We start from the raw sequence: 27,446 nt of genomic DNA, 5'->3' as shown, positions 1-27,446 counted from the left end.
GCAAAGTGTCTGCAAGGTGGGTGCAACGGCACCTCATTCCGGAACTGAAAGAGGGACGCGTTGACGTCTGTGAAAGAGTTTTGCGGCGCTTTGAAGCAGAAGATTTGTTACAGGAGACGAAACCTAAGGATACAGCCAGCAACCTGAAACAAAGAGGGCAAGCAAGAAATGACTCCATTCATTAACAAAACGCAAGAAGTTCTGGCTGCAGTCATTTGCAAGAACAGTTTTGCTGACTCTTTTTAGGGATGAACGAGGCTTTGTCTTTGAAACTACATACTTAGGGGAAACATCATCAACAGTGCGTCATATTTCAATACGTTAAAAATCAGCTTCGACCTAAAATAAGATCAAGTGAACGTAGACTTCTGGGCGTAAGTGTCAGTTTCAAGATGAAAGTGCTCGGCCTCATACTGCCCAAGCAGCATCTGCAACCATAGACGACCTGCACTTTGATACTCTTCTACATCCATCATACTTACTATACCTCGTACCCAAAGACCACTCAAAGAAGCGATGGTAGGAAAGAAATCTCGTTGTAATAAAGAGGTTCGACAGTCGGTACATTGAGTGCTTGCACAGAAGACCAAAAGAAATTTATTATAGAGGAATCAATACACTACCTGCGCACTTGAGAAAGTGTTGAATGACGAGGAGACTATGTCGGAAAATGATACTCTTGTGTTCCACTTTCGTTCAACAGAAATATTTCTGGTTTTCATTTGATTTCCCCTCGCATTTTAGTGACTGTAACTGTATGATAACATCTAGTGCAACGAGAGGTACTTAGGAAGAGTTATTTCAAATATGCAAATGTACACCCTTGCTTACATTTAGCTAAACAGCTTTTGTGGGAACAATAAACAGTCACAAACCTTGATGCAACGACAGAGCCTCCCATGAGAGCTCAACTTGGCGATGTTTACGCCGCAATGTTCTGGGATATTCTCGATATTATAGCGAAAAGTTTCAACGCTAACTTTAACAAACGGCGTATGATTGTAATCGTCCTTTAGAAAGTTTTCATATGCCATTGAAAAGTATATCGTTCTATTAAAGAAATGGTTTTCAGTGTTTCGGCTGACGTAGGAACTCGAATCAAGAACAACTGCCAACATGAGTAACTTAGAAATAGGTAGCCTCGATGTTGCGAAGCAGCTTAAACACTTAACAAAGGAAAGGCTTACGGTCCAGACTGTATACCAGTCAGATTCCTTTCAGAGTATGCTGATACAATAGGTCGATACTTAATAATTACACTCGTATACAACAGGCCACTCGCAAGATCAGCACCCAAACTCGGGACAGTTGAACAAGTCACATCAGCACCCAAGAAAGTAAATAGGAATAATCCGCGGAATTAGTGACCCATGTTACTATCGTTGATCTGCTATAGGATTTTGGAATATATGCTGTGCTCGAAAAATTACGAATCACCTCGAAAAAAAAGGATTTTTTGGCAAATAACCAACAGGGATTCAGAAAGTATTAAATCTTTATTCTCAGAGGTAATGAGTGATACCGACAGGGGACGTCAAATAAATTCCATATTTTTAGATATCCAGAAGGCTTTTGACAAAGTTCCACTCAAGCGACCTCTAATCAAATTGCATGCCTATGAAGTACCGTATCAGTTGTGTGACTGGTTTCGTAATTTCCTGTCAGAAAGGTCACGGTTCGTAATAACTGACGGAAAGTCATCGAGTAAAACAGATTGCTCTAAGGCAGTGTTGTAAGTCTGCTGTTGTTCCTGATATACACAAAAGACTTAAGAGACAGTCTGACAAGCCTTATTATTGTTCGCAGGTATCAGATGATCAAAACGAAATGGAAAATGATTTAGACAGGATATCTGTATGGTTCAAAAAGTGGCAATTGGCTCTAAATCGCATGAGTACTAAAAAGAATAGGCTAAATTTCAGTTATACCATAAATCACACAAACCTAAAGGCTGTAAACTCAACTAAAATGCTTAGGTATTAAAATTACGAATAACTTAAACTGGAAAGAGCACACAAATAATGTTGTGGGTAAGACAAACCAATGGGTGTGATTTACTGTCAAAACACTTAGAAGACGTAATAGGTTTACTAAACAGATTTCTTACGTTATGCTTACGCTTGTCCTCACTATTTTGGAGTTGTGCTGGGTGATGTGGGGTCATCATCAGAGAGAATTGATGGAGGGCAACGAAATAGTTGAAAGAACAGCAGCCCATTTTGTATTATCGGGAAATAAGGAAGTCAGTCCCACGAATATGATACGCGAATAGGGGTGGCAGCCATTAAAACATAGGCGCTTTCCGTTGCGGCAGGACCTTCTCATGAAATTTCAGGTACCATCTCTCCCCTAACAGTGTCCAAATATTTTGTTGGCATCCACCTACATAGGGAGAAATGATCATCAAAATAAAAGAAAGGTTTGCACGGTGTGGCGGTTTATGCGTGTCATCAACATGGACAAATGCAATGAATATGGACGATATGATACTCTATGGTATTCTGTGGTTTGAATTCACTCTTTTATTTAGCAGTTGCATTGATTTGATTTTGTAAATGATACTGACAATATTATACACATGTATAATACATTATTCATACTACAACTTCTCCCGGCTAATTACTTTGTTCAAATTGCACAAGAATTCCACCTGACGTAGTGTAATAATGTTGACTGTAAGTTGTGTTCATATCACTAAAATTACATATCGTACATCATAGCTCTTATAATTTTTGTCTTCGATAGATTTGATTATTCTTTGCAAATTGATCATGAAAAGGAACCACAGAATACCACCCGCACACAACACTGACGTAGGCTACCAGAAATATTTTTCTCCGTGATTCGTGCGTACTTTAATTTTGGTATCATGCATCAGCAATGAAATCTTGTTCAACAATAAATACCATCAGCACTGTTCTTAGAAAATTCAGTCTGATTAGATTAATTTTTTCTTTTATAAATAGAGTTCAGTACCACCGGTGCACATTTATTTCTTACACATCGGAATATTGTTTGCAGTTTCAACTAATTTAAATTTGCCGCTGTGATAGAAGTTAAGATGGCGGCCAACAAAAGATAGAGGATTTCTTTTTTAATTAAGATTTTCCTTTGCTCAATAAATAATTAATCATTTAAAATGATGCCAACAAAAAAAATGTTAAATTGTTTTGCAAATTAGTTTAACACAAACCCATGCTATTTTCAACTAGAAGTACAGCCGGCCGGAGTGGCCGAGAGGTTCTAGGCGCTTCAGTCTGGAACCGCACGACCGCTACGGTCCCAGGTTCGAATCTTGCCTCGGGCATGAATGTGTGTGATGTCCTTAGGTTAGTTAGGTTTAAGTATCTCTAAGTTCTAGGGGACTGATGACCTCAGATGTTAAGTCCCATAGTGCTCAGAGCCATTTTTGAACTAGAAGTACAGACGAAATTGCTATATAATCGCAACCAACAATGACTGCGCTTCTTGCAGCTATGATAAAACAATTAATACAAAATTAAAGTTAAAAGAAGAAGTGATTTTTCAATAATTAATCTTAAATAGTTTTAACGCATTTAGCTCTATTTGTTTTTTACCAGCAAATGAACATAAAAGTACAATAATTTTACATTAAATGTTTTTCATTCAACAGACCTCAAATCTATTCGCGTCTTGCGTCCGCGACGAACATCAGAAGAAGACGACAAAAGGGTACAAAACAAAAGAATGACATAAATTAACAAAGAATGTGAGACAAATATTGTCTCTGTTTTACATAATTATCATCTTTTTAAGAAATAATTACATAATTGAATGAATATTATTGAGTTACGTAATTTTCCACACGTTCGTATTCCACTTATAATAAAAAAATATACATGTATCGTGGATGTTATAACGGAAAGATTTGTGTGTTCGTCTTTCCTGAGCGCTGTTCGACAGTGGAACGGTGGAGAAGTAGCCCAAAGGTGGTTCGATGAACCCTTTGCCAGACACTTAACTGTGAATTGCAGAGCAATAATGAAGGTGTCGATTTAGATGAGAGGATTAAATACCAAAAAAATGCGTCCTTTTTGGCGCGCTATCGTTTGCCGAAACTGTTGTTCTGTTATTCTCTTCGTTCTATTAACAAAAGACACGTAACGTACTGTGCGACCAACCCCAGATATGAGATTAGGTACATGACATTACTACAATTCTACATCTTTATTTATTCACTACAAATGTACTTTGTTGTTTCAGGCTTCCTGAGTACAGGCGATGAGGCTTCTCCTGGAAATTATGGCTTGAAAGACCAGGTGGCAGCGCTTAGGTGGGTTAAAGAGAACATTGAAGCGTTCGGTGGCGATCCTGGGAGCGTCACCATCTTTGGGGAGAGTGCTGGTGGTGCGAGTACTCACTACCTCATGCTGTCTCCGCTGGCCAAAGGTAAGTCAGGCCCAGCATCTTTCTGCCTGTCTACTACGGGAGGCATACAGGACTGTGCGATATTTAAAGTGTCCCACAACTTTAAGCAAAATTAATCTGGTGATGCGTAGCGCCGCATAACGATCCTGCCTTGGAGGCGGTTAAGTGGGAGTTGTGTCTCAGAGCTGGATAGTGACAGATGGTGACGCAAGACTGGACGCGCACGTAGTTTATGTATCAGCCGATAAAGGACAATATTGGATAGGGGGACTGCGATTTTAGTTTCGATTGTGCCCACTAGAGTGCACTAAAGTAATAGAATGTTTTTCATGAACTGTTCTAGTATTTTCATAGAGTGTTATTATGTCTTTTTGTGAATGTAAAATGTTATAAATGTGTTTTAGCAGTATGAATGATGCGTGAGTGTCGTTTAAGGTTAACATGAAGGTAATTGTTTAACGAGTTATGTAGTAGGATTTAGTGTGGGAACATTTCGAAGAAGTATGGATATGGACAAAGGGGATTTTTGTAGAATAGATTTGTAAAGTAAGTTTATGGCAAAGGGAAAGTTAATTCAGGTATAAATAACAATAGTAAATAACTTTATGCATAAACAAAACTTCAGCATAGTAGATAATTACGTCGGTAAAAAGTGCAGTCGTTAGGTTTACTATTTTGCAATTGGTTATTGATGAAAACAGCGGACTGACGCGAGAGAGTTGTTTTGCTATTGGCTGTTGAGTAAACTGACCAATGGTAAAGCAATATTCTTCGCGCGCCTTTCTCTGCTGGTAGAGAAGACTGAGAGTATTCTAAAGGAAGAGTGGAAGCCTAGCCATGAAACAGATCGGACGTGTGTAGTACTAGTTCCGATCGAAGTGATAAGTTGCCGGATCTAGCAGTGTTTCATACCTCAAAAGTGTTGGAAAGTGACGGCATAATTATTGCGACGGATGTGTAGAAATTTCGGAATTTTTAAGTGAATTTTTTGACGAGAAAAGACATTATTCCGAGTGGCGTATTGAGCAGGTTGTGGCTAAAGAATTGTGACTGCATTTGGTACCGACAGAATTAATATTTGGCGAGCATTATCAATCAAAAACAATCAGTATTTTTGTAGTTATAACGTTTTCGGGAAATGCAACACCATAAACTTGCTAACGTGAGTGAAAGGGATTGTGAGTGACTGTGCTAAGACTAGCACGGGCTTGGCCGCGATACTTTTTCACCTAAGTTTCAGAATATATTAATTAAGAACAGAATTTCCAACCTTTCATTTCATGTGAAAACTTTCTCCCGAAACGTAGATTAGTGACTTTAATTGCAACCTGGTTCACGTCGAAGTACAATAGGTTTCGCTCGGCTTCTCTACTGATGATCTGGTGAGACAATGTTCACAGGTAGGTGCAGGTTCGTCGTAAAGAGACGGAAAGAACCGCGCCGCCGCACTGGCAGCTTTGAGCTGTACGAAGTAAGACGTGTACATTGCACTCTGATATATACTTCAAGAAATGTAATCTAATATAACCTGGAGCATACTGATATGATGTTATCTTGACAATGCTGTAAGAGGTATGACTTCAAGAATGGCGTTATTATCGAACTTCACTGGCGGAATCCTTTTAATACACTCTCTCCACAGTGTTTCTCGATGTCTTACTGAGGGATATTGAGCCAAATTCTGTCCGATTGGAGCATTAGATCGTCGAAATGCCGAGATGGTTGGAGTGCCCTGGCCAAAATGCTCCTAACGCTCTCGACTTGGGGAGATCTGACGATCTTTCTGGGCGATGTAGGGTTTTGTAAGTACAAACAAAAGTAGTGGAAACTGTCGCCGCGTACGGGCGGGGATTGTCTAGACGAAGTGTAAAACCCTGGATGAAGGACAACAAAATGGGGCGCAAAATATCGTCGTACCGCGGTCTGTAAGGGTGCCGAGTATGACAGTCAGAGAGGACACGTTATTAAAAGAATTGGTACCTCAGACCGTCACCCCTGGCTGCCGGTCCGTATCGCTGGCGACACTCAGGTTGGTTCCCACCGCTACCTGCGAGGATTCCCTCACACTCCTTCACTGGTTATCGGGACTCAGTTCCAATCATCACTGGAGACAATTCTACTCAAGTCAATGAGGTTCCAGGCCGAAGATGTGTCAAGAGGGGCCCCCACACCAGTGGGATAACAACCTGACAGTCGCACTCCACACGGCGTGATGGTCTGGGATGCCGTTTCTTTTCGTAGCAGAAGCCTTTTGGTTGTCACCCGCGGTACCCTTACAGCACAGCGGTACTTCGATGATATTCTACGCACCGTTTTGTTGCCCTTCTTTGGAAGCCATCCTGGGCTTACATTTAAGCAAGATAATTCCCAGCCGCACATAGCAAGCGTTTCTACTGCTTGTTTTCGTGCTCGCCAAGCCCTACCTTTGCTAGCAAGGACCTTGTTGAGAATGTTTGGAGGACCCTCAAGCCAGCTCGGAATTTTGACGATCAAACGCGCTAATTGGAGAGAATTTGGCACGAGGACAGGGCAGAAGGACATACAACAACTCTACCAATCAATACCATGCTGAATAACTGATTGTATAAGTGCCAGAGATAGACCAATGCATTACTGATTGCTCAATTTGTGAAGCTCATCCTCTTGAATAAATCATCCAGTTTTTCTGAAAATGTAATCACTTGTTTGTCTATACTTATACATCACATTTACGCGTTTCCGTTCCATTCTCTTCGGATAATTCCTTCGTGTTCTGTCGTTTTTTGTTGTCTTAGATTGTACTGTAGTCTGTTGGAGTTTGGAATCGGATAGCGATATCTTGTAGCTGACGAGCGAAAATTTTGCTTTGCAGGTAACGACTGGCTTCAATATTAAAATATTTTCTGGCATTCAGAGACATTAGTCTTTAACAATGGAACACAGAGAGCAGAAATGTCTTGTTTTCGTTCGTCATTGCTATTTGGTAGTGAGGAACACGTTGGCTAACATCATTCTTCCAACACCACGTCAACGTTTGACTGTTGTTAGAACAGGCTACAGCAGCCACTGAGGAAGAAAATGTTCAAATGTGTGTGAAATCCTATGGGACTTAACTGCTAAGGTCATCAGTCCCTAAGCTTACACACTACTTAGCCTAAATTATCCTAAGGACAAACACACACACCCATGCCCGAGAGAGGACTCGAACCTCCGCCGGGACCAGCCGCACAGTCCATGACTGCACCGCTTAAGACCGCTCGGCTAATCCCGCGCCACTGAGGAAGGCAAGGGAACATTTCAAGTTTTAGGACTACGTATAATAAAGAATTGCTATGTGCAAACCAACTATCACGTTGGCGACTGCTTTACTTTTTGAGTCAACTAGACCCAACAACCAAAACTATAAATAGCCTGGCGAGATTTCTTGATAAATGTAGTCACATGCCAACAACGTTCTGCTCTGTGATATCGGAAGCAGTTTTAATGCACGCAGAAGACGGAAAAGTTATAAAATATTAATCTGCACCCTGCAGAAAGCTGCAAACCATAATATACGAGGGTTGGAACTTAAATAGTGGCAACCATTTATTCACAACCGATACAAAAGAGTTACATGTTTGCACCTGTTACTGTCATTCAAAGTAGTCACCAGCGTTGTGTAGAACCCGTTGCCAGCAATGTGGAAGACGTAGTATTCCGTAGTAGAGCCTGTTATGTTGATGGTGCTGATGGAGTGGTCTACTGCCTGTCGAATCCCTGGAACAGTTCTGAAACGAATGCCACGAAGTGGTTCCTTCATCTTCGGAATCAAATAAAAGTCACAAGGACTTAAGTCCGGGGAGTATGGTGGATGCTACAGTACTTCCCAGTCCGATCGACCGAATAGAGCAGGCACAGCTTGCCCTGTATGCGCCCGCGCACTGTCGTGCTAAATGATGGGTGGGTTGTGCAGAAAGTGTCGCCGCTTCTTTCGCAAAGGTGGTTGCAGGTGATGCTCCAAAAACGAACAGTAATACGGTGCATTTACGGTCTGCCGTGGAGGAACGTAATGCGTTAGGATAACACCATCACACTCGTACAAGATAATCACCATAACTTTCACCATACTGGGGGCTGTGACGCAGTTTCTACTTTCCCGGCAACCCATAATGACGGCATTAGTTAGACTGGCGTTTCAGTTTTGGCTTCGTGGCATTCGCTTCAGAACTCTTGCAGAGATTCGACAGGCAGTAGACTGCTCCATTCGGACGATCAACTTAATAGGCTCTGCTTACGGTATACTACGCCTTCCACATCGCTGGCTGGCAACGGGTTCTAAACAGCGCTGGTGACTACTTTGACAGACAGTAATAGGTGCAAACATGTAACTCTTTTGTATTGGTTGTGCATAAATAGTTGTCACTATTAAAGTTCCAACCCTCGTATTATAAGGGGTAGTCAAATTAAAACCGATCACCTCCCACAACGGGCCTATGCAATGTTTCCGTTAAAAACTAATAACCATACCCAAATTTATCCCGCTGGGAGACGAGACGATCACTTCCTGTTTCATAGAATGCAGTCGGCCACTGACGAATCCACAACCACACTCACTCTTGAACTTTCTCTTCCTACCGAAACCGACATCCACGGACGTCTTTATTCAGGTCGTTAGGGATGTTACAATCACACGGTGAAAGATCAGGGTTCTACGGAAGATGTTGCAGTGCTTTCCAACTAAATATCTAAATTGTAGCCGTGATTCGACTGGCATTGTGGGGACAGGCGTTTTCGTGCAACAAGATGATTCCATCTGACAACATTCCAGCAGCCCGAGGACAAACAGTAGAGCCGGGAGTGGAAACATCCTAGCTTTCAATTTCCTTAGCGGGTGCGATGTGGGATGTTTCCACTGTTGGCTCGGCCCTTTCCCCTCCAGCAGTCGGAATCCTGTCGATCATAATCATCCTGTTGCAAAATGACGCCCCATTCCATGATCCGGTTGTCGCAGGTATTCAGTTTTCATTTGACTAACCCTCCTATTTAGGGCCGATGTTTTCATATTTACTATTTGTTCTGCAATATGTTCAAGAGCCCATTTAGGGTCTTGTGCAAGAATCGAAATTCTTATCCAAATTAACTTTCATTCAGTGTTCCGAATGAAGAGAGATCATAAACGTTCAAAATAAAAACGTTACAAATCTTCAAAATGAGATGTCATAACAGTAATAGAAATCGACGTCAAAGATTGTAGTGCATTGTATTATGTCTAATTAAAGACTATCTAATAACTAAATATCTATCCCGCGACACGGTCACCCGGTCCCAATTGCAGATTGATTGCCTAGAGGCGGAAAAGAAAACAAAAAAATATTGATTTTCAATATTTCGTTCAGTTATTGACCGAATTAGGAACTTTAAAATGCTGCCATAACCATTTATTAAGATCTACAATCTTATGTTAAATGTTAGCGCATTAGGATAAGTATTACTTTTGTCAACTGTGTATATCCTAAGGCATCCAACTCGAGGCATGCAAAAATACCCAGACTATACTCATCCAGCGTTTGAGAATGAGAGCATTTACAAGGGAGGTCTCACAGCTCGAACAGGAACGCGGTGTTCCAGTTGCATTTAGGAGCTTTGCATACCACTGTGATTAGTATGGTTGAAGCATTCGATTGTGTCATTCTTAGTTTGCCTTCTATCGTACGTAAAAAATGTACGTGAAGTTTCTCAAAAAAAGCATGAAACAATATGCAGAATCACAAAAGGATATCTCGGGAATCCCCAGAGTTACATTCTTGAGCTGCTAAATGAGATGCCACTTGAATCACGTTCTATAATTCAGCAACGTGTATGGGAGCATTGTATTCAGCCGTTTGCTAGGATTTTGAAGCGTAGGCTGATACACGAGCAGACAGCAGACTGTTGCTTATAAGAGAATGCATTTTCATTATGAAAATTTTGTTTCTTTATTTAGTGTCGATGTCACTGCATAGAGCTCTCAAACAGTCTGTAATCCTTCTTGCATATATCTCTTCTTGCCGGAACAAAACATGCTTCCAAAGGATATACGTGTTGTTTTCGATGGAAAGATCATGCATTCAATGAATCATTTACTAAAGGTTGTGTCTTGAGCACTCTATGAATCACACTGTAATATAAAATTCTGGTTATTTAAAAAATGGCTCTAAGCACTATGGGACTTAACATCTGACGTCATCAGTCCCCTAGACTTAGAACTACTTAAACCTAACTAACCTAAGGACATCACACACATTCATGCCCGAGGCAGGATTCGAACCTGCGACCGTAGCAGCAGCGCGGCTCCAGACTGAAGCGCCTAGAACCACTCGGCCACAACTGTCGGCTCTGGCTATTTGCGACATTGTATCAATAACATTCACGAACAAGGATTTTAAATGGTCTTTTGACATTTTCTCATTTGTGATAGCCTCCAAACATAAGTTTGATGGAAGATTATCGGCAACAGCCTTTTTAACTTTCGGGCAGAATGTTTTTTGTTGACGACAAATATACAGTTTTTTGTTATGTGTCCACTCATTCAAAATCCAATATCTGCTGTTTGAGTATGAGCTGTTCTGTGCGCAGACTGGACCATGGCAGCTGTTGTTTTTTCTTATTTTTCGACAGTGTCTCACTAGAAGTTATTTCATAACTAAATCGACTTTAACTAGTGTAACAAATGTAATATGGTTCTATTTGGAAACTTGCAAATTTTCTGGTTTACTTCTTCTACAAAAGGGGCACCAGACTGTATATCTATCATGTAATCATTGATGTACCTACGGCACTTGCTGCATTCTTTCTTGAAGCTGCAGAACATTTAAATTTTATGTACGTAATTTTTCTCGCTTTTTTGCAGTGCCCAAAATTTCATGTGCCAATTATAGACACATTTTCCTCCATTGCATTGACGTCACATTAAGATAGAATGTGTTCTTTTATCTCCATTTCTGTTCCCTCGAAATAGATGTTCATTAGATCTTTTTTCTCAACATAATCAAATATTAATTTGATGCTCGATATGCTTATTATATATGGGTGTCTCTTCTGACACGAGTTATAGGTCACAACTTTACTTGGAAGTGTATGATAAACATCGTAAATACAGTCAAGCTGTTCTTCGAAAAACTTTGTTAAATTAATAACTGTGATGGATTTACTTTCTGGTGGAATTTTATTGTGACCGCAGCTGTTAGCTTCTCTTTGAATAGTAGTGTTTCCGCCACAGTCACCAGCACCGCAGTCTTGAACACTATTGATACACAGATGGTCTATAAAGTAGTTTTCCTTAGCCACTATCCTAAACAAGTAACTTCAGTCGAGGAGTTCAAGCTTCTGAGTAATCATATCCTCGAAAAACAATGCAAAAGCGTGTATGTATGAGTGACAGTACTGACACACGTACACTAAACACCTGAACTACTTACTGAGGTAACTAACTGACTGGCGTGTTCAAAACCGTAAGTGCTGTCGTGTAAAAACCAAGGACAACACAAACACATGCCGTTGCATGTTCAAAGGCAAATTCCCGTTCGAGCCAAGAAACGTCCTTGATTAGCGACTTCGGACAAACTGTAAACATAATTTCAAATCCTTACGAAACGTTTTCTCGCTGTCAAATGCCACAAAATGACGAATGGAAAATTCATTGCTTACTTATTTCCGAAGTTCATGATGTAAAACTTCAGTATAGAACATGATGTTTTAATACATTACTTCTTTATTGCTGACTGCATTCGCAACAAATTTAGCAAATAGGGACCACATACACCACTGAATGTACCCGTAAAGTTGTATCATTGTGCGAAACGTAGTTCGGGAGATACGATGTTATAAACGTAGGGGTTGAGGGAAAAATTATCTTTTGCTTAAAACGATGCACAAACAATTATTATACGAATCCTTATTTGCTATTGAAAATACTTAGCGGCTTTCTCCAAATCCAAACATAATATCAAAAGTTTTCTAAGATTTTTCTCGCTTACATACTTAACGTCAAATACCATTTAAAAAATAAAAAGAATGAAATTAAAAAATCGCACCATGAAGGAATTATCCGAATGGGACAGAAATCGATAGACAGAAGGTACAGACAACCAAATGTTTACAATTTAAGAAAAATTGGATTATTTATTCAAGAGAAAGAGCTTCACAACTTGAGCAAATCAGTAATTTGTTGGTTGACCTCTGGCCCTTATGCCTAACACTGATTGACAGAGTTGCTGGATGTCCCCCTGAAGGATATCGTTCCAGATTCTGTCCAACAGGCGCATCACATCGTCAGAGTCCCTAGATGGTTGGAGGACTCTTCCGTGAAGTTCCAAACGTTCTCGAATAGGGAGAAATGGAGCTACCTTGTTGGCCAAGGTAAGGTTTGGCAAGCACGAAGGCAGACATGTCTTTGGCCTGGAATCTCATTGACTGGAGTAGAACTGTCTTCAGTGATGAGTTTCGCTTTGAACAGAGCCCCAATGACCATCAAAGAGGTGTCCAGAGACGCCCTGGAAAGTTGTGGGATATCAACCTGACTGTCTCCCACCATACGGCCGGACAACCAGGAGTAACGGTCTAGGATACAATTTATTTTCACAGTTGGCCCCCTTCGGCTGCCATCCACTGCACTCTTATGGCACGGCGGTACGACGACGATATTCTGCGCCTTGTTTTGTTGCCCTTCATAGTAAACTATCCTGGGCTTACATTTCAGCAAGGCAATGCCCACCCACACACGATTGCAGTTTCTAATGCTTGTCTTCATGGTTTTTTTTTTGTCACATAAATCAAACGTCAGATCTCGTTCAGGCAAAAAAGCACCAACAACTGTCGTCATCAGTAGTGAGCATATATAAGAAAACATTTGGTTCGTTACATAAAAGGAAAGACACAAAAGCAGTCAGATGATAACGACCTATGCTCGTAAGAAATTAGAATTCTAAAGTTATCTGTAGTTACAAGAGTGTATGCAAACTTCAGTGGCAGTTTTGTTTAATCTACAGGTCTTTTCCACCGGGCGATATCCCAGAGCGGCGTAGCGCTGTCGCCGTGGGCAGTTTCTCAGACTGGCGGTGAGCAGAATGCGCGAAAGTTGGCTGCCCTGATGGACTGTCCAACGGAGCCCAGTGCAGCGCTGGTTGACTGCCTCAGGAACGTAGACGACTACAAGCTTGCTGGGGCTCAGACTCAATACGCGGTTGGTTTCTTAGTGTTTTGTTTAACTGATACAACGGTAATTTCATAGTAACTATCACTCGTACACTTTCTGTAGAATATAAGACATTCGACTTCACAATACCATAAATTGAAGTAAAATGGAAAATCATTTAGTTTTCTTTACTTTTTTTTCATCAGTCTTCTGACTGGTTATTGCATCTCGCTACAAATTCCTCTCCCGCACCAACCTTTTCATCTCAGACTACCAGTTGCACCCTGTGTCCTTAATTATTTGCTGGATGTGTTCCCGTCTCTATCTTCCTCTATAGTTTTTACCCTCTGTGGCTCCCTCTAGTACCATGGAAATTATTCCCTGTTGTATTAACAAATGCCCTATCATCCTGCCACTTCTTCTTGACACTGTTTCCAATACGTTCCATTCCTCCTCATTCCTTAGCTTATCAAACCACCTAATTTTCAACATCCTTCTGTAGTACCATATCTCGAAGTCTTAGATTCTCTTCTGTACTGGGTTCCCACAGTACATGCCTCTCAAATGCTTCGGTTCTCTTCCGATCCGGCCTTCCACTGTACATGTCTCTCAAATGCTTCGCTTCTCTTCCGATCCAGCTTCCCACAATCCTTGTATCTCTCCCATACAAAGTTGTGATCCAGACGTACGTTCTCAGAAATTTATTTCTCAAATTAAGGCCTGTTTTTGGTACTACATAGTAGCTTTCTCTTTCCCAGGAACGCCCTGTTTGCCTGTGCTAGTCTGTTTTTTGTGTCATCTGTGCTCTGTTCATTGTGGGCCATTTTGCTTCCTCGGTAGCAGAATTCCTTAACTTCTTGTACTTCATGATCCCCAGTTTTCATGTTCCCATTTCTGCTATTCCTTATTACTTTCACCTTTCACCTTTCTTCGATTTACTATCACTCTATATTCTATACCCATTAGATTGTTGATTCCATTCAACAGATTCTGTAATTATTCTTCACATTCACTGAAGATGGTAACGTCATCAGAGAACGTTATCATTGGTGTCCTTTCACCAAGAATTTTAATCCCATGCTTTAACCTTTCTTTTATTTCTGTCATTGTTTCTTCGATGCATAGGTTGAACAGTAGGGATGAAATACTAAATCCCAGTGTAAAACCTTTTTCAATTCGAGCACTTAGTTCTTGTTCTTTCACCCTCATTGTTTGTTTTTGGTTTTTGTTCACATTGTATATCACCATTCTTTCCCTATAACTTACCACCGCTTTTTCTCAGAATTTTGAACGTTTTGCACCATTCCATACTATTGACAGCTTTTCTGGGTCAGTAAATCCTAAGAAAGTGCCTTGATTTTTCTTTTGTCTTCTTTCCATTATCGACCACAACATCAGAACAGACTCTCTGGTGCTTTTACCATCCCTAAAGTCAAAGTGATCCTCATCCACCAGATCCTCAATTTTCTTTTCTATTCTTCTGTATATTACTCTTTTCAGTAACTTGGATGAATTAGCTTTTAAGCTAATTGTGTGATATTTCTCGTGCATATCGGCTCTTGCAGTCTTCAGAAATGTGTCGATGATATTTTTCCGAATGCCTGATGTTTATCGCCAGTCTCGTACATTCTATACACCAACGTGAATAGTCGTTGTGTTGCCATTTCCTACAATGATTTTAGAAATTTCGATGAAATGTAATCTATCCCTTCTGCCTTATTTTGTCTTAAGTCTTCCAAAGCTCGTTCAATTTCTGATTCTAATACTGGATTCCCTATCTCAGCCCTGTCAACTACAGTTTGTTCTTCCACCACGTCATCAGAGAATACCTCCCCGCCACAGAGGTCTTACCTCCCTTTTATATTCCCCCAAGTTTTATTTCCTCTTTTCGATATGCTGAGTCAGTCCTTCTGACATTCATTTCTCGTTAGATTTTTATCACATTTTTCATTTACTCATTTCACCTTAGCATCCCTGCACTCCTATTACTATCAATCCTAAGTGACTTGTATTTTTGTATTCCTGAATTTCCCTGAATATTTTTGTACTTCCTTCTTTCCTCGATCAGCTGAAGTACTTCTTCTGTTACCCATGGCTTCTTCGAAGTTACCTTCTTTGGACTTATGTTTTTCTTACCAACTTCCGTGATTTCCAAATTTAGAGATGCCCATTCCCGTTCAACAGGGGTGTCTACTAAATACTCATTATCATAGTGTCTATAGTTTCAAATTAGACTTCAGAATCTCTTCCTGACCATGACGTAACCTGTCTGAAAGTTTCCATATGCCCCACTCCATTTCAAGTATATTTCTCCCTGTTGTGATTTTTGAACAGAGTATTCACGATGACTAGCTGAAATTTTTTGTAGAACTCAGTCTTTCTCATGTCTCATTCCTACTACCAAGCACATTTTCTCCCACAACCCTTTGTTCTATTCATTGCCCTACAACTGTGTTCCTATCCCCCATGACAATTAGATTTTCTATCTCCCTTTCCCCATACTGTATTATATATCACCATATATTTTCTCTACCTCTTCCTCTTCTGTTTGGAACTTTGGCTTTTGTGCTGGAACTAACGTTGTCAGTGTTGGTTACCTGTCGATTCTAGTGAGAACAGCCCTACCATGAACTGTTCACATTAAGTCACTCCCTACCCTAACGTTTTGTTCTTAAGAAATCCTATTCCTGTTATGTCATTTTCTGCTGCTGTTGATATTACCCTACAACTTCTGACCAGAAGCACTTGTCTTCATTCCCTTTTACTTTAGTGGCTGTAGATTGATTCTAGCATTTCCTTTTTAAGATTTTTTAGTTTCACTACCACATTCAAACTTCTGGAATTCCATGCCCTGACGTGATAGAATGTTACTCTTTTATTTGTTATTGAGTCTTTCTGTCATGGTCACCTCTCCTTGGGCAGTCTCCTACCTGAGGTCCAAATTGGCAACTGTTCTGGAATCCTTTGGCAATGGAGAGATCATCATGATACTTTTTCAGCTGCACACCTCATGTCCTCTAGATACACATTATTTGTCTTTAATGCAGTGGTTTCCATTGCCTTCTGCATCCCATTGATCTTTGATCATTGGCGATTTTCTGCCTTTTAGGGGCAGTTCCCCGCTCCAAAGGCTAGAGAGTGCACGGGAATCTCTGTGAATTCCTCTGCCCTCTTTGACAAGGGCATTGCCAGGATGGGGGTGACTTCTTATCCTGGAAGTCTTCGGCCACCATTGCTAATGATTTTCATTCAAAGTGGTAAACTAATAAGCTTTCGAATTATTTGCATTTAATGGATGTCACCATATGGAAATATAACTTCGAAGCATAAGTGTATATGACATTAATGAAAAAATTTCTCATATGCAGTTGAAGACAATGCCGATAAACCAAGTCTAAACGTACTGTTTACAGTAAGTGCCCATGATAAAGAAGAGTAGTAATTAATGTGATTCGAACTATTAAATAAGCGAATTTTAGTTCACAATCTGTAGCTCTTTCTGCGCAATTAAGAAATGTGTACATTGTTTTTCAAGAAAGTTAGCAAAACAACGAAATGTGTATCTTAAATAATCAAGAATTCTCTAGTTACAGTTTTTTTTTTTTTTACAGAAGAAGGTAAATCATCACATCCGATTCTGTTTTGCCCATCGATCATTAAGTAAGGTTTGTCATGATTAATAAAATGGATATCACAGAGTATGAATTTTCTGCTTTGTGTTATTGCGGCAGCAAACATCGACCTCTTGCATAGTAACACAATAAAAAGAAACACATCATTAACAAAATGAATAGACAGTATGTGTAAAAATACCAAATTACAGAGCGAGGTGGCGCAGTGGTTAGCACACTGGACTAGCTTTCGGGAGGACGACGGTGCAATCCCGTGTACGGCCATCCTGATTTAAGTTTTCCGTGATTTCCTTAAATCGCTCCAGGCAAATTTCGGGATGGTTCCTTTGAAAGGGCGCGGCCGACTTCTTCCCCGTCCTTCCCTAATCCAATGAGACCGATGACCTCGCTGTTTGGTCTCTTCCCCCAAACAACCCAATCCCAACCCATCCAAAATTTCATGTGAAAATGATAATAGTTAATGTATTCAGAGATGCAAGAAGAATATAGATGGGGGGAAGCTATTTTTGTGACATACGGTCTACAGAACTAATCACATGACTACATAAATACATTAGAATTTGAAATATCCACAGGTACACATCTTGCATTGCACTATTTTATCTTAAGCACTCACTGCACTCGCAGGTACTGTGCTACGTAAAGTACACGAAAAAAACTGTAAAAACGTCACACAAAGTTGAAGTCTGACATCGTCGCTCCACTCCGTATGACCTTGTTGAAAAACGTTTCGTGTTGCCTACTGTGGGACGACAAGTGCACAGATAATCCACACAGGATAGCAGAGTGTGCCTCCAGGTTTGCGCAGCGAAGACTGGAGCGCCGCTCGGCTGAAAGTATGCCAAATATTAGTCTTGCAAGTAGTAACGTGGTATTGCTCCCACGAAGCTGTTGCCTTCATTCATGATATAACGGTGACATAGCTTTGTACACCAGCATCTCGAAAGTGCAGAGAAAAAACAGGCAGCAGCATCACTTAAAAAAAATGACACTGCCGTATCATAAAAATAACAGTCACACGTAAAAAAAATTAAAGCACTGAAATGACATTAAATACTCACTCATTTACGAAAACGTAAATAAAACTGTACAGATATCAAAGTCATTAGTAATTATTATCACTTAAAAGTAAACATGAAATTTTTTCCCTTCCCTTTCCCTTCGCTTTCTCTCTTCTTCTTCTTCTTCACAAAGTGAGAATATAATCTCCTTCTATTTCGTCTATTGTTCCACTTGAATTTCTTCTCAGAAATAGATGTAAAGTTACAATTGCGATTTTTGGCACGCTCGTTGGGGCTTAGCAAATTACGTGCTCTCTTCTGCTGATCCCTTGCCGAATATCCACTTGAAAAGGTTGTTTTGAATTTTTTAGAAGTCATAACACATTCCACGCCAAACTTTCCCGTTGTGTACTGAAAAACATAATTTGCTCTGCACAAAAATGTCGGAATAGCAGTTATCATTATAGATTCCTTGCGTTAATAAATCAGTAGCCTCACGTACCGAACACTGATCAGTGTCAGAGTTACAATTATGTTTTGCGTATATAAATTTTTCCAACTCATTAATGTTAATTACGAACTCGAAAGAACGTTGTCGTGTATCATAAATCCACTATTTTTATTACATGGTCTTTGAATGTTAAGAACGGGAGCATGAAATATTGCACTCGATTCTATAGACTGATGTTCTTTCTTGTGGCTGTATTTTTAATTGAGACTGAACAACAATCACTTCATCTTCTATCTCTTCACCATATTATTTACTGTCCTGAGTATGAGGAGAATGTTCGATATTCTTCGGTTTTCTAATCCCGTTTCTCAAATCAGTGAGCAGCCGCTCCAAGTCGTTACGTATAACTACCACCTTTTGATCCAACCTCTTGTTCAAATTTGGGCTCAACCTTTGATTATATGACTTCAATTCTCTCTTATTATCGTCTAGTTTTTTGAAAAATATTGATTATTATTATTATTTAGCTTTTAAATACCCCTACTTTTCTTTTGTAAAAACTACATTAACACATCCTCTTTTCCTTCACTCTCAACATGATTATCTACTTCTGCATCTCCTGATTCAATGAAAACATCCAAATCTGAGCTTTCATTTTCTGATGCATCTGCAGTTTGATTTCCGGCAGTCTGTGCCAATTTCATATTGAGATCGATGACAGCTCTTCCTCATTAACAATGTCCTCTCCATCAGTTATGTCATCATTCTCATTTTAACCACTCACCATACATTCATGCTGGTGTTCAGGCTGCGGATCTGAAATTTGTTGCAGGATGCCACGTCCTTGTCACCAGCCTTCATACGTATCTGAACCACTACGTGTGCTATTTTACCACGACCCTGCCTCCCTCCAAGAAGTTAACGATATATTTATTTCATTTACTGAAAGTTTGAGGAAGCAGGCAATGACAGGTTCGACTGAGAACAGTTAGTATTAGTGAATCACTAACAGTACGATTTACCGCCGAAATTGTTACTTGTTTCAAATACTTTGAAATATATTTACTTTTAGCACAATTGCGCATGGTATCCTATCACAGTAATCATTTTACAATGAAACCTTAAAAGTATTATTAGTGGGCAGCGACTACTCTTGCATGCTGGACTTCCCTAAACCAATGGTAGTCGCATTAAAGTAGTGTACACTATGTGGGGTAGGAGATCCATAAATGTAATACCAAATATCGCAAAGAATAATAAATATCTTTACGTGCAGAATATAGAATACTCACGCATCCGCACACCTCAAACAATTAAATCTCATGAGGAAATTCATGCCAACAACAAGTTTCAGTGTGGAATTAACAGATAAAGAAGGACCCCAGTAAATAGAATAGATCAGCAATACATAATGGTAAAATTAACAGGCATATGAACTACGTACATGTCACCATATGATCTTATGCTTGAACAAAACAAAGCTAAATCATGTCAGTCCTTGAACGCTAAAAATAAAACGAAAGTTGGTTGTTTTCTTAATCTCCACATTTTGCTTATGGATGGCTCGACTGTACATTGTCGGAATGTAATCAGAACCCACACATTTAATATTTCCAGCAGTAAAGTCAATGAATAGCTGATTGGCATCAAAGAGAAAAACATCATCCACACAATTCCGAAAATTGCAAGAGCCTACAAGTGCGAGAATTATCGCACAATCAGCTTAATCGCTCAAGTCTCCTTGTTACTGACAAGAATCATATACAGAATAATTGTAAAAAACCTGATATGTGTTAAATGACGATCAGTTTGGTTTTAGGGAAGATAAAGAAACCAGAGAGGCAATTATGACGTTGCGGTTGATAGTTGAAGCAAGACTAAGGAAAAACCAAGATACATTTATAGAATTTGGCGACCTGGAATAAGAATTCGACAGTGTCGAAAGGTAGAAGAAGTTCGAAATTCTGAGAAAAAATAGGGGTAAGGTATAGTGAAAGATGGGTAATGTACAATATGTACAAGAGCCAAGAGGGAACTGTAAGTCTGGAAAAACTAAGAACTAAGTGCTCGGACTAAAAAAGATATAAGGCAGGGTCGTAGTTCTTCATTCCTACTGTTCACTCTGTATATCGAAGAAGCAATGCTGGAAACATAAGAAAAGTTCAAGAGTGGAAATAAGGTTGAAGGTGAAAGGATATCAATAATAAGATACGCTGAAGATATTGCTATCCTCAGAGAAAGTGAAGGAGAATTACTGGATGTGCTGAATGGAATGAATAGTCTAATGAGTATAGGTTATGGACAGAGAGTAAATCGAAGAAAGACGAAAGTAATGAGAAGTAACAGACATGAAAACAGCGAGAAACTTAATATCAGAATTAGTGATCGCGAAGCAGAAGAAGGACTTCTCTTACTTAGGCAGCAAAATAACTCAGGAGGACATAAAAAGCACACTAGCATTGGCAAAAAGGGCATCCTGTCCAAGTGAAATTTATTAGTATCAAACATAGGCCTTAACTGGAGGAAGACATTGCTGAGAATATACGACTGGTAGCGGAACATGGGCTGTTGGAGAATCAGAAAAGAAGAGAATCGAAGTATATGAGACGTAGTACTACAACAAGAACTTTGAAAAGTAGATGGACTGATGGGGTAAGGAAAGAGGAGGTTCTCTGGAGAATCGGCGAAGAAAGGAATATATGGAAAACACAGACAAGAAGAAGAAACAGGATTGTAGGACATGCATGAATACATCCGGAAATAACATCCATTGTACTAGAGAGAGCTGTAGAGGGTAAAAACAGTAGATGAAAACAGAGATTGGAGTACATCCAGCAAATAACTGAGGGTGTAGGTTGCAAGTGCTTCTCTGAGATGAAGAGGTTGGCACAAGAGAGGAATTCGTGGAGGACCGCATCAAACCACTTTCTGACTGATTTGATGTGGCCCAACGTGATTAAAAAGGGTGTAAGACAGGTATGTAGTCTTTGATTCCTGCTGTTCATTCTATACCTGTCAAGGTACCAATGGCGGAAATAAAAGCAACGTTCAGGACTGGAATTAAAGTTCAAGGTCAAAAAAAAAAAATCAAAGAGATCTAGCAAGCAGTGCCTTAAATTTCAAACACTTCGGTGAACAGGGATCCTGGTGACTGAAAATGTTATTTTAAATGATGGTGAATTAAAGAATTACAGCTGTTTGCACTGATAAAACTTAAATTATTCAATCACATCGCTGTTAGGCTTCTTTGGAGTAAAACATTTCCTGTAGTCGTGCTTGTAACTTGCTGTAGCACATATTATCCTATGGTATCACTGATTTTGTATTTAAAAAAAAGACATGGTATTCTTACTAGAAAGAGCAGATAAGCAGTTGTTAGCATCCAACTTAGTAAATGAATCGACTTAATTTACTTCCGGTACGATAGACGTGGAAGAATTATGGGCAAATTTTAAACACATTGTAAATCACGCATTGGAGAAGTATGTGCCGAAAAAGTGGGTTACGGACGGAAAAGACCCACCGTGGTTTAACAGCGCAATTCGGAGAATGCTCAGGAACCAAAGACAGTTGCACTCCCGGTACAAGAAATATCGGGAGAATGAGGACAGGCAAAAGTTAGTAGAGATCCGTGCTGCTGTAAAAAGAGCGATGGGCGAAGCATGCAACCACTACCACCGTCATACCTTAGCAAAAGATCTTGCTGAAAACCCAAGGAAATTCTGGTCTTACGTAAAATTGGAAGCTGGTCAAAGGCTTCCATCCAGTCACTCACTGATCAGTCTGGCCTGGCGACGGAAGGCAACAAAACGAAAGCTGAAATTTTAAATTTAGCATTTGAGAAATCTTTCAAGCAGGAGGATCGTACAAACATACCGCCATTTGGAGGACATAGTGATAGACATCCCTGGGGTTGTGAAGCAGCTGAATGGGTTGAAAATAAATAAATCGCCAGGTCCTGATGGGATTCCATTCGGTTTTATAGAGAGTATCTACTGCATTGGCTCCCTACTTAGCTTGCATTTATCGCGAATCTCTTGCCGAACGTAAAGTCCCGAGCGACTGGAAAAAAGCGCAGGTGACGCCTGTATATAAGAAGGGTAGAAGGAAGGATCCTCAAAATTACAGACCAAAATACTTAACATCAGTTTGTTGCAGGATTCTCGAACATATTCTCAGTTCGAATATAATGAATTTACCTGAGACAGAGAAGTTGCTGCCCATGCATCAGCACGGCTTTAGAAAGCATCGCTCCTGCGAAACGCAACTCGCCCTTTTTTCACATGATATCTTGCGAACCGTGGATGAAGGGTATCAGACGGATGCCATATTCCTTGACTCCCGGAAAGCGTTTGACTCGGTGCCCCACTGCAGACTCCTAACTAAGGTACGAGCATATGGGAATGGTTCCCAAATATGTGAGTGGCTCGAAGACATCTTAAGTAATAGAACCCAGTACGTTGTCCTCGATGGTGAGTGTTCATCGGAGGTGAGGGTATCTTCTGGAGTGCTCCAGCGAAGCGTGGTAGGTCCGCTGTTGTTTTCTATCTACATAAATGATCTTTTGGATAGGGTGGATAGCAATGTGCGGCTGTTTGCTGATGATGCTGTGGTGTACGGGAAGGTGTCGTCGTTGAGTGACTGTAGGAGATTACAAGATGACTTGGACAGGATTTGTGATTGGTGTAAAGAATGGCAGGTAACTCTAAATATATGTAAATGTAAATTAATGCGGAGGAATAGGAAAAAGAATCCCGTAATGTGTGAATACTCCATTAGTAGTGTAGCGCTTGACACAGTCACGTCGATTAAATATTTGGGCGTAACTTTGCAGAGCGATATGAAGTGGGACAAGCATGTAATCGCAGTTGTGGGAAAGGTGGATAGTCGTCTTCGGTTCATTGGTAGAATTTTGGGAAGATGTGGTTCATCTGTAAAAGAGATCGCTCATAAAACACTAATACGACCTATTCTTGAGTACTGTTCGAGCGTTTGGGATCCCTATGAGGTCGGATTTAGGGAGGACATAGAAGAAATTCAGAGGCGGGCTGCTAGATTTGTTACTGGTAGGTTAGATTATCACGCGATTGTTACAGAAATGTTTCAGGAACTCGGGTGTGAGTCTCTGGAGAAAAGAAGGCGTTCTTTTCGTGAATCGCTACTGAGGAAATTTAGAGGACCAGCATTTGAGGCTGCCTCCAACTTATATTTCTCGGAAAGACCACAAAGATAAGATAAGAGAGATTAGGGCTCGTACAGAAGCATATAGGCAGTCATTTTTCCCTCGTTCTGTTTGGGAGTGGAACAGGGATGCTAGTTGAGGTACGAGGTACCCTCCGCCACGCACCGTATGGTGGATTGCGGAGTATGTGTGTAGGTGTAGGTGAAGAAATATGCTACGACAGATGTGAATGGGAGCACATGAATTTTATTTTCAAACTATGTCAACACATAAATTACATTTACTGCTATGCTGAAAAACTTAATTATAATTACAACGTTTCTTCCTAATAATGTAGAACAAACCTTTAATCTGAACAAGATACCAATATGTAGTGAGATATTGGCTCTGCAGAGAGAGTTCTTATCCTCTTCCTTTACAAAGTTTCATTCCCAGAATTGAGGAAACAGTAAGTCAAGAGGCTATGTGATAAAACTTATTAAATGTAGAATGTATGACTCAGCGTAAATAAAACCCAAAAAGAATGAATGTAGAACATGTTTGGCATGTACAGTGAATGTTATAGTTTACACAGCAAATATAACATCAATAGATTATGCGATTCTAAGAGTATTGTTTTTTTGACTAGCTGATTTCACCACTGATGTGAAAATGAAGCAAACCTTTCCGAATTTGCTAAAGTACTTAGATTTTTCGAATACAATATTCCTTCCGTGATATTTCTGTCAAGTCTTTGGTTTTTCCTTACAGATTACAGGACAGGATCGACTGCAGACAAAATGAATTTCAAAGAAAGTTGTCTAGCTGATTTCAATTTTGCTATTTAGTATGTTCACTGTGCCACTGCGAAGTAGTCTGCTGTAGTAAATGGGTGAATAAAAGAAATCGACATTTTTACCACTACATTTACCTGCTTCATGACACAAGCTAGTCTCCCTACTTCTTCAACCCAGTGCTGTCCAAACTATGAAGGATTTAATGTTTGGGGAGAATATTATCAAGGCAAAGAAAACAGAATTGTGCAGTCACCACACAATTTTTTTTAATTCGTGTACAAAACACAAGTGGGGCTTTTGAGTCCTGGGAGGATATGATGATCGTATGTGATTGGATTAACTGATAACAAATGTTTACAGAATAGGTATGAAAAACTTATGGAGAGCTTTGCTGTTATGATGAAATATCATGGTACATATAGAAACACGATATTCTCTCGTCCAGACGTAGGAAAACGTTAAGTAATGTAAATATTAAGTAAGTTCATGATTGAGTATTGTTATCTGCACGCGTTTCAGAGCGTCCTCCATTTTTCACAGACACTGGCCAGTGTACTCCTTTGTAGTTCAGTGTAACACCTTTAGGTAGAGAGAAATTCTTTCGTTTTGGTCATAATACTAGAACTGTCTCTTGACGATGTATTTCAAGTTATGTTACCTTTTCTTCCAATCCCCTTCACCCTTTCAATATCTTTCTTAGCTACCAGCCCCTATCAAACATGTCTTCTGAACTATAAAATAGGCATTTTTCTGTATAAATTTCAATAAATGACGTACACATTGATGAATACTCTGTCAATTATGTCTACCATTTTAGTGTTTTACAATGAACACTGTACAATGACCGAAGTCAATCTCCACACTCTATATCTCCTATAAACTCTAAACTCTAGCTGAAATTGGACAATGAATATGTACCCCTTGAGAGGCACCCACATGCCTTGCTCACACTGTGGCATCAAGCAGTCAGGCCTGCAAGATGAGTGGTCTGCCAAGCGAGTGGATTCATTCTTAATTTATCGAGTAACATGAACTCTAGTACTCACACTTAAGTTACGAGTTATCTTCCTATATGATTAATACGCAACGGAAACAAGCATCTGACTATCAGTAATTTACAGAAGTCTGACTGTACACTACGCACTGGCAATACCACATTTTCTTTCCTTTTTTTTTTTTTATTTAACGGCTTTTGTCAACACGTGGCCACCGCACTGAATATGTATGGCGCACACATTATAAATTTGGGACATTATGACAACATACAATTCGAAGGAAAAGTCCACCAATCTTTTTCTTTTCACTATCTTATTTATTCCGATAAATTCTCTAACCTAAACACACAAATTCTACAACCTACAACAATAACATATGAGAAATTCCGCCCAGTGGGCATGGCTTTACAATGGTGAATCTCTATATTATGGTCTCGTAATTATTTTAACGCTACAGTGCACTTTCTGGATAGGATGGTGGATCTTTTATTATACCTCACACTTCGACTCTCACAATCATCATCACTAAACTTTCCTCCAGACCGAGCGGTACCGAAGGAACAAGTATAACCCACTAATCTTTTGAAACTACCTCGCTACTCTCCCATGCAAACCACACATACCCAAATTACATGACATACACCACACTACAGCATGAAATACTACACAGAGAATGGTCACAACATTATCACTTTCAGCTTTCCCACTTCAATTAGTATTTATCCCAGTTTCACACGACACTGCCCCACTTTGTAATTCTACTTTCCTACTATGAACTCTGGAGATATTTGCACGTCTTCCTGTGCAATGCAAGCCAAGTGGCGTTGCTGGATAGACGGCCGATTCACCTTGCTTCTCTCTCAGAGTTTGAATCTAGCGTCACACGGAATCATATCACGCAAAGTAATATTAAGAACGTATTCATCACACACGCAAGTCCTCAACTGATACCATGGACGAGTACTTCTCTTTATCTTTTGTCTCATACACAGTTTGAGACTCACACAGTACTCACCACGTGGAAGTACTCGTCTCTAATTTCAAGTCCTGCACACGCCATTTCTTAAATATTTCAACTTATGGTACACACGCTATTTGTTAAATATTTCAACTTATTGTACACACCCCAGTAGATTTTAAAAAGGCCTACGACTCAATAGACAGAGTAGTGCTCTGCAAGACGCTGGAAGAATTCAGCATTGACAGAAAGACAAGAGCAATCATTCAGGAAACATTAACTGACACAGTCTCCAAGGTTAAATTTATGGGGGATATCTCGGAACCATTTGTAATCCAAACTGGAGTGCGACAGGGTGACGGACTTTCACCATTACTCTTTAATATCATTCTTGAAAAAATCATCAGGACATGGGAAAAAGAAGTCAAAGGAATCCAAATTGGCATTAGAAAAGATAATAGATTCAATGTGAAGTGTTTAGCTTTTGCAGATGACCTTGCAATCCTCACAAATAATAGAAAAGAAGCCACTAACGCCATAGAGAAGTTACACGAAATTGCACAAAGAACTGGCCTGCAAATCTCATATGAGAAAACCCAGTACATAGAAAGAGTGCCACAAGACAAATTGCCTATTGTGACAACCCATGGGAAAATCATACAAGTACCACATTTTAAATACCTGGGAGAAATCATTCAGCCATCAGGGATCAACCTAAAGGCCAATGAGGAAAGAATAAAAAAATTACAGAAAGCATATAAACTCACGTGGAACTATTATAACAAAAAGTCCATATCCACTAACGCAAAATTGAGGCACTACAACACTGTCGTACTTCCGGAGGCACTGTATGCATCTGAAACAACACAAATAGGTGGGCAAACTAAAATCAAAGAAATAGAGAAACAAGAAAGGAAAATTCTCAGGAAAAT

The 27,446-nt window shown here is 39.8% G+C and overlaps 1 protein-coding gene across 1 annotated transcript in view; it reads left to right on the top strand.

Annotated features, from left to right (window-relative positions):
• LOC124606302 (venom carboxylesterase-6-like) overlaps positions 1 to 27,446 on the top strand; it is a 328,193-nt gene that overhangs the window by 226,446 nt on the left and 74,301 nt on the right. The window contains exons 4-5 of the mRNA XM_047138284.1: positions 4,225 to 4,410; positions 13,374 to 13,567. Of these exons, the coding sequence (XP_046994240.1) occupies positions 4,225 to 4,410; positions 13,374 to 13,567 (380 nt within the window). The remainder of the gene's footprint in view (positions 1 to 4,224; positions 4,411 to 13,373; positions 13,568 to 27,446) is intronic.

This window comes from Schistocerca americana, chromosome 3 (genome assembly GCF_021461395.2).
Source record: "Schistocerca americana isolate TAMUIC-IGC-003095 chromosome 3, iqSchAmer2.1, whole genome shotgun sequence".
Classification (NCBI taxonomy): Eukaryota; Metazoa; Arthropoda; class Insecta; order Orthoptera; family Acrididae; genus Schistocerca; species Schistocerca americana.
The sequence above is the reverse complement of the archived record's forward strand: the minus strand, read 5'-3'. Positions and strand labels throughout refer to the sequence as shown.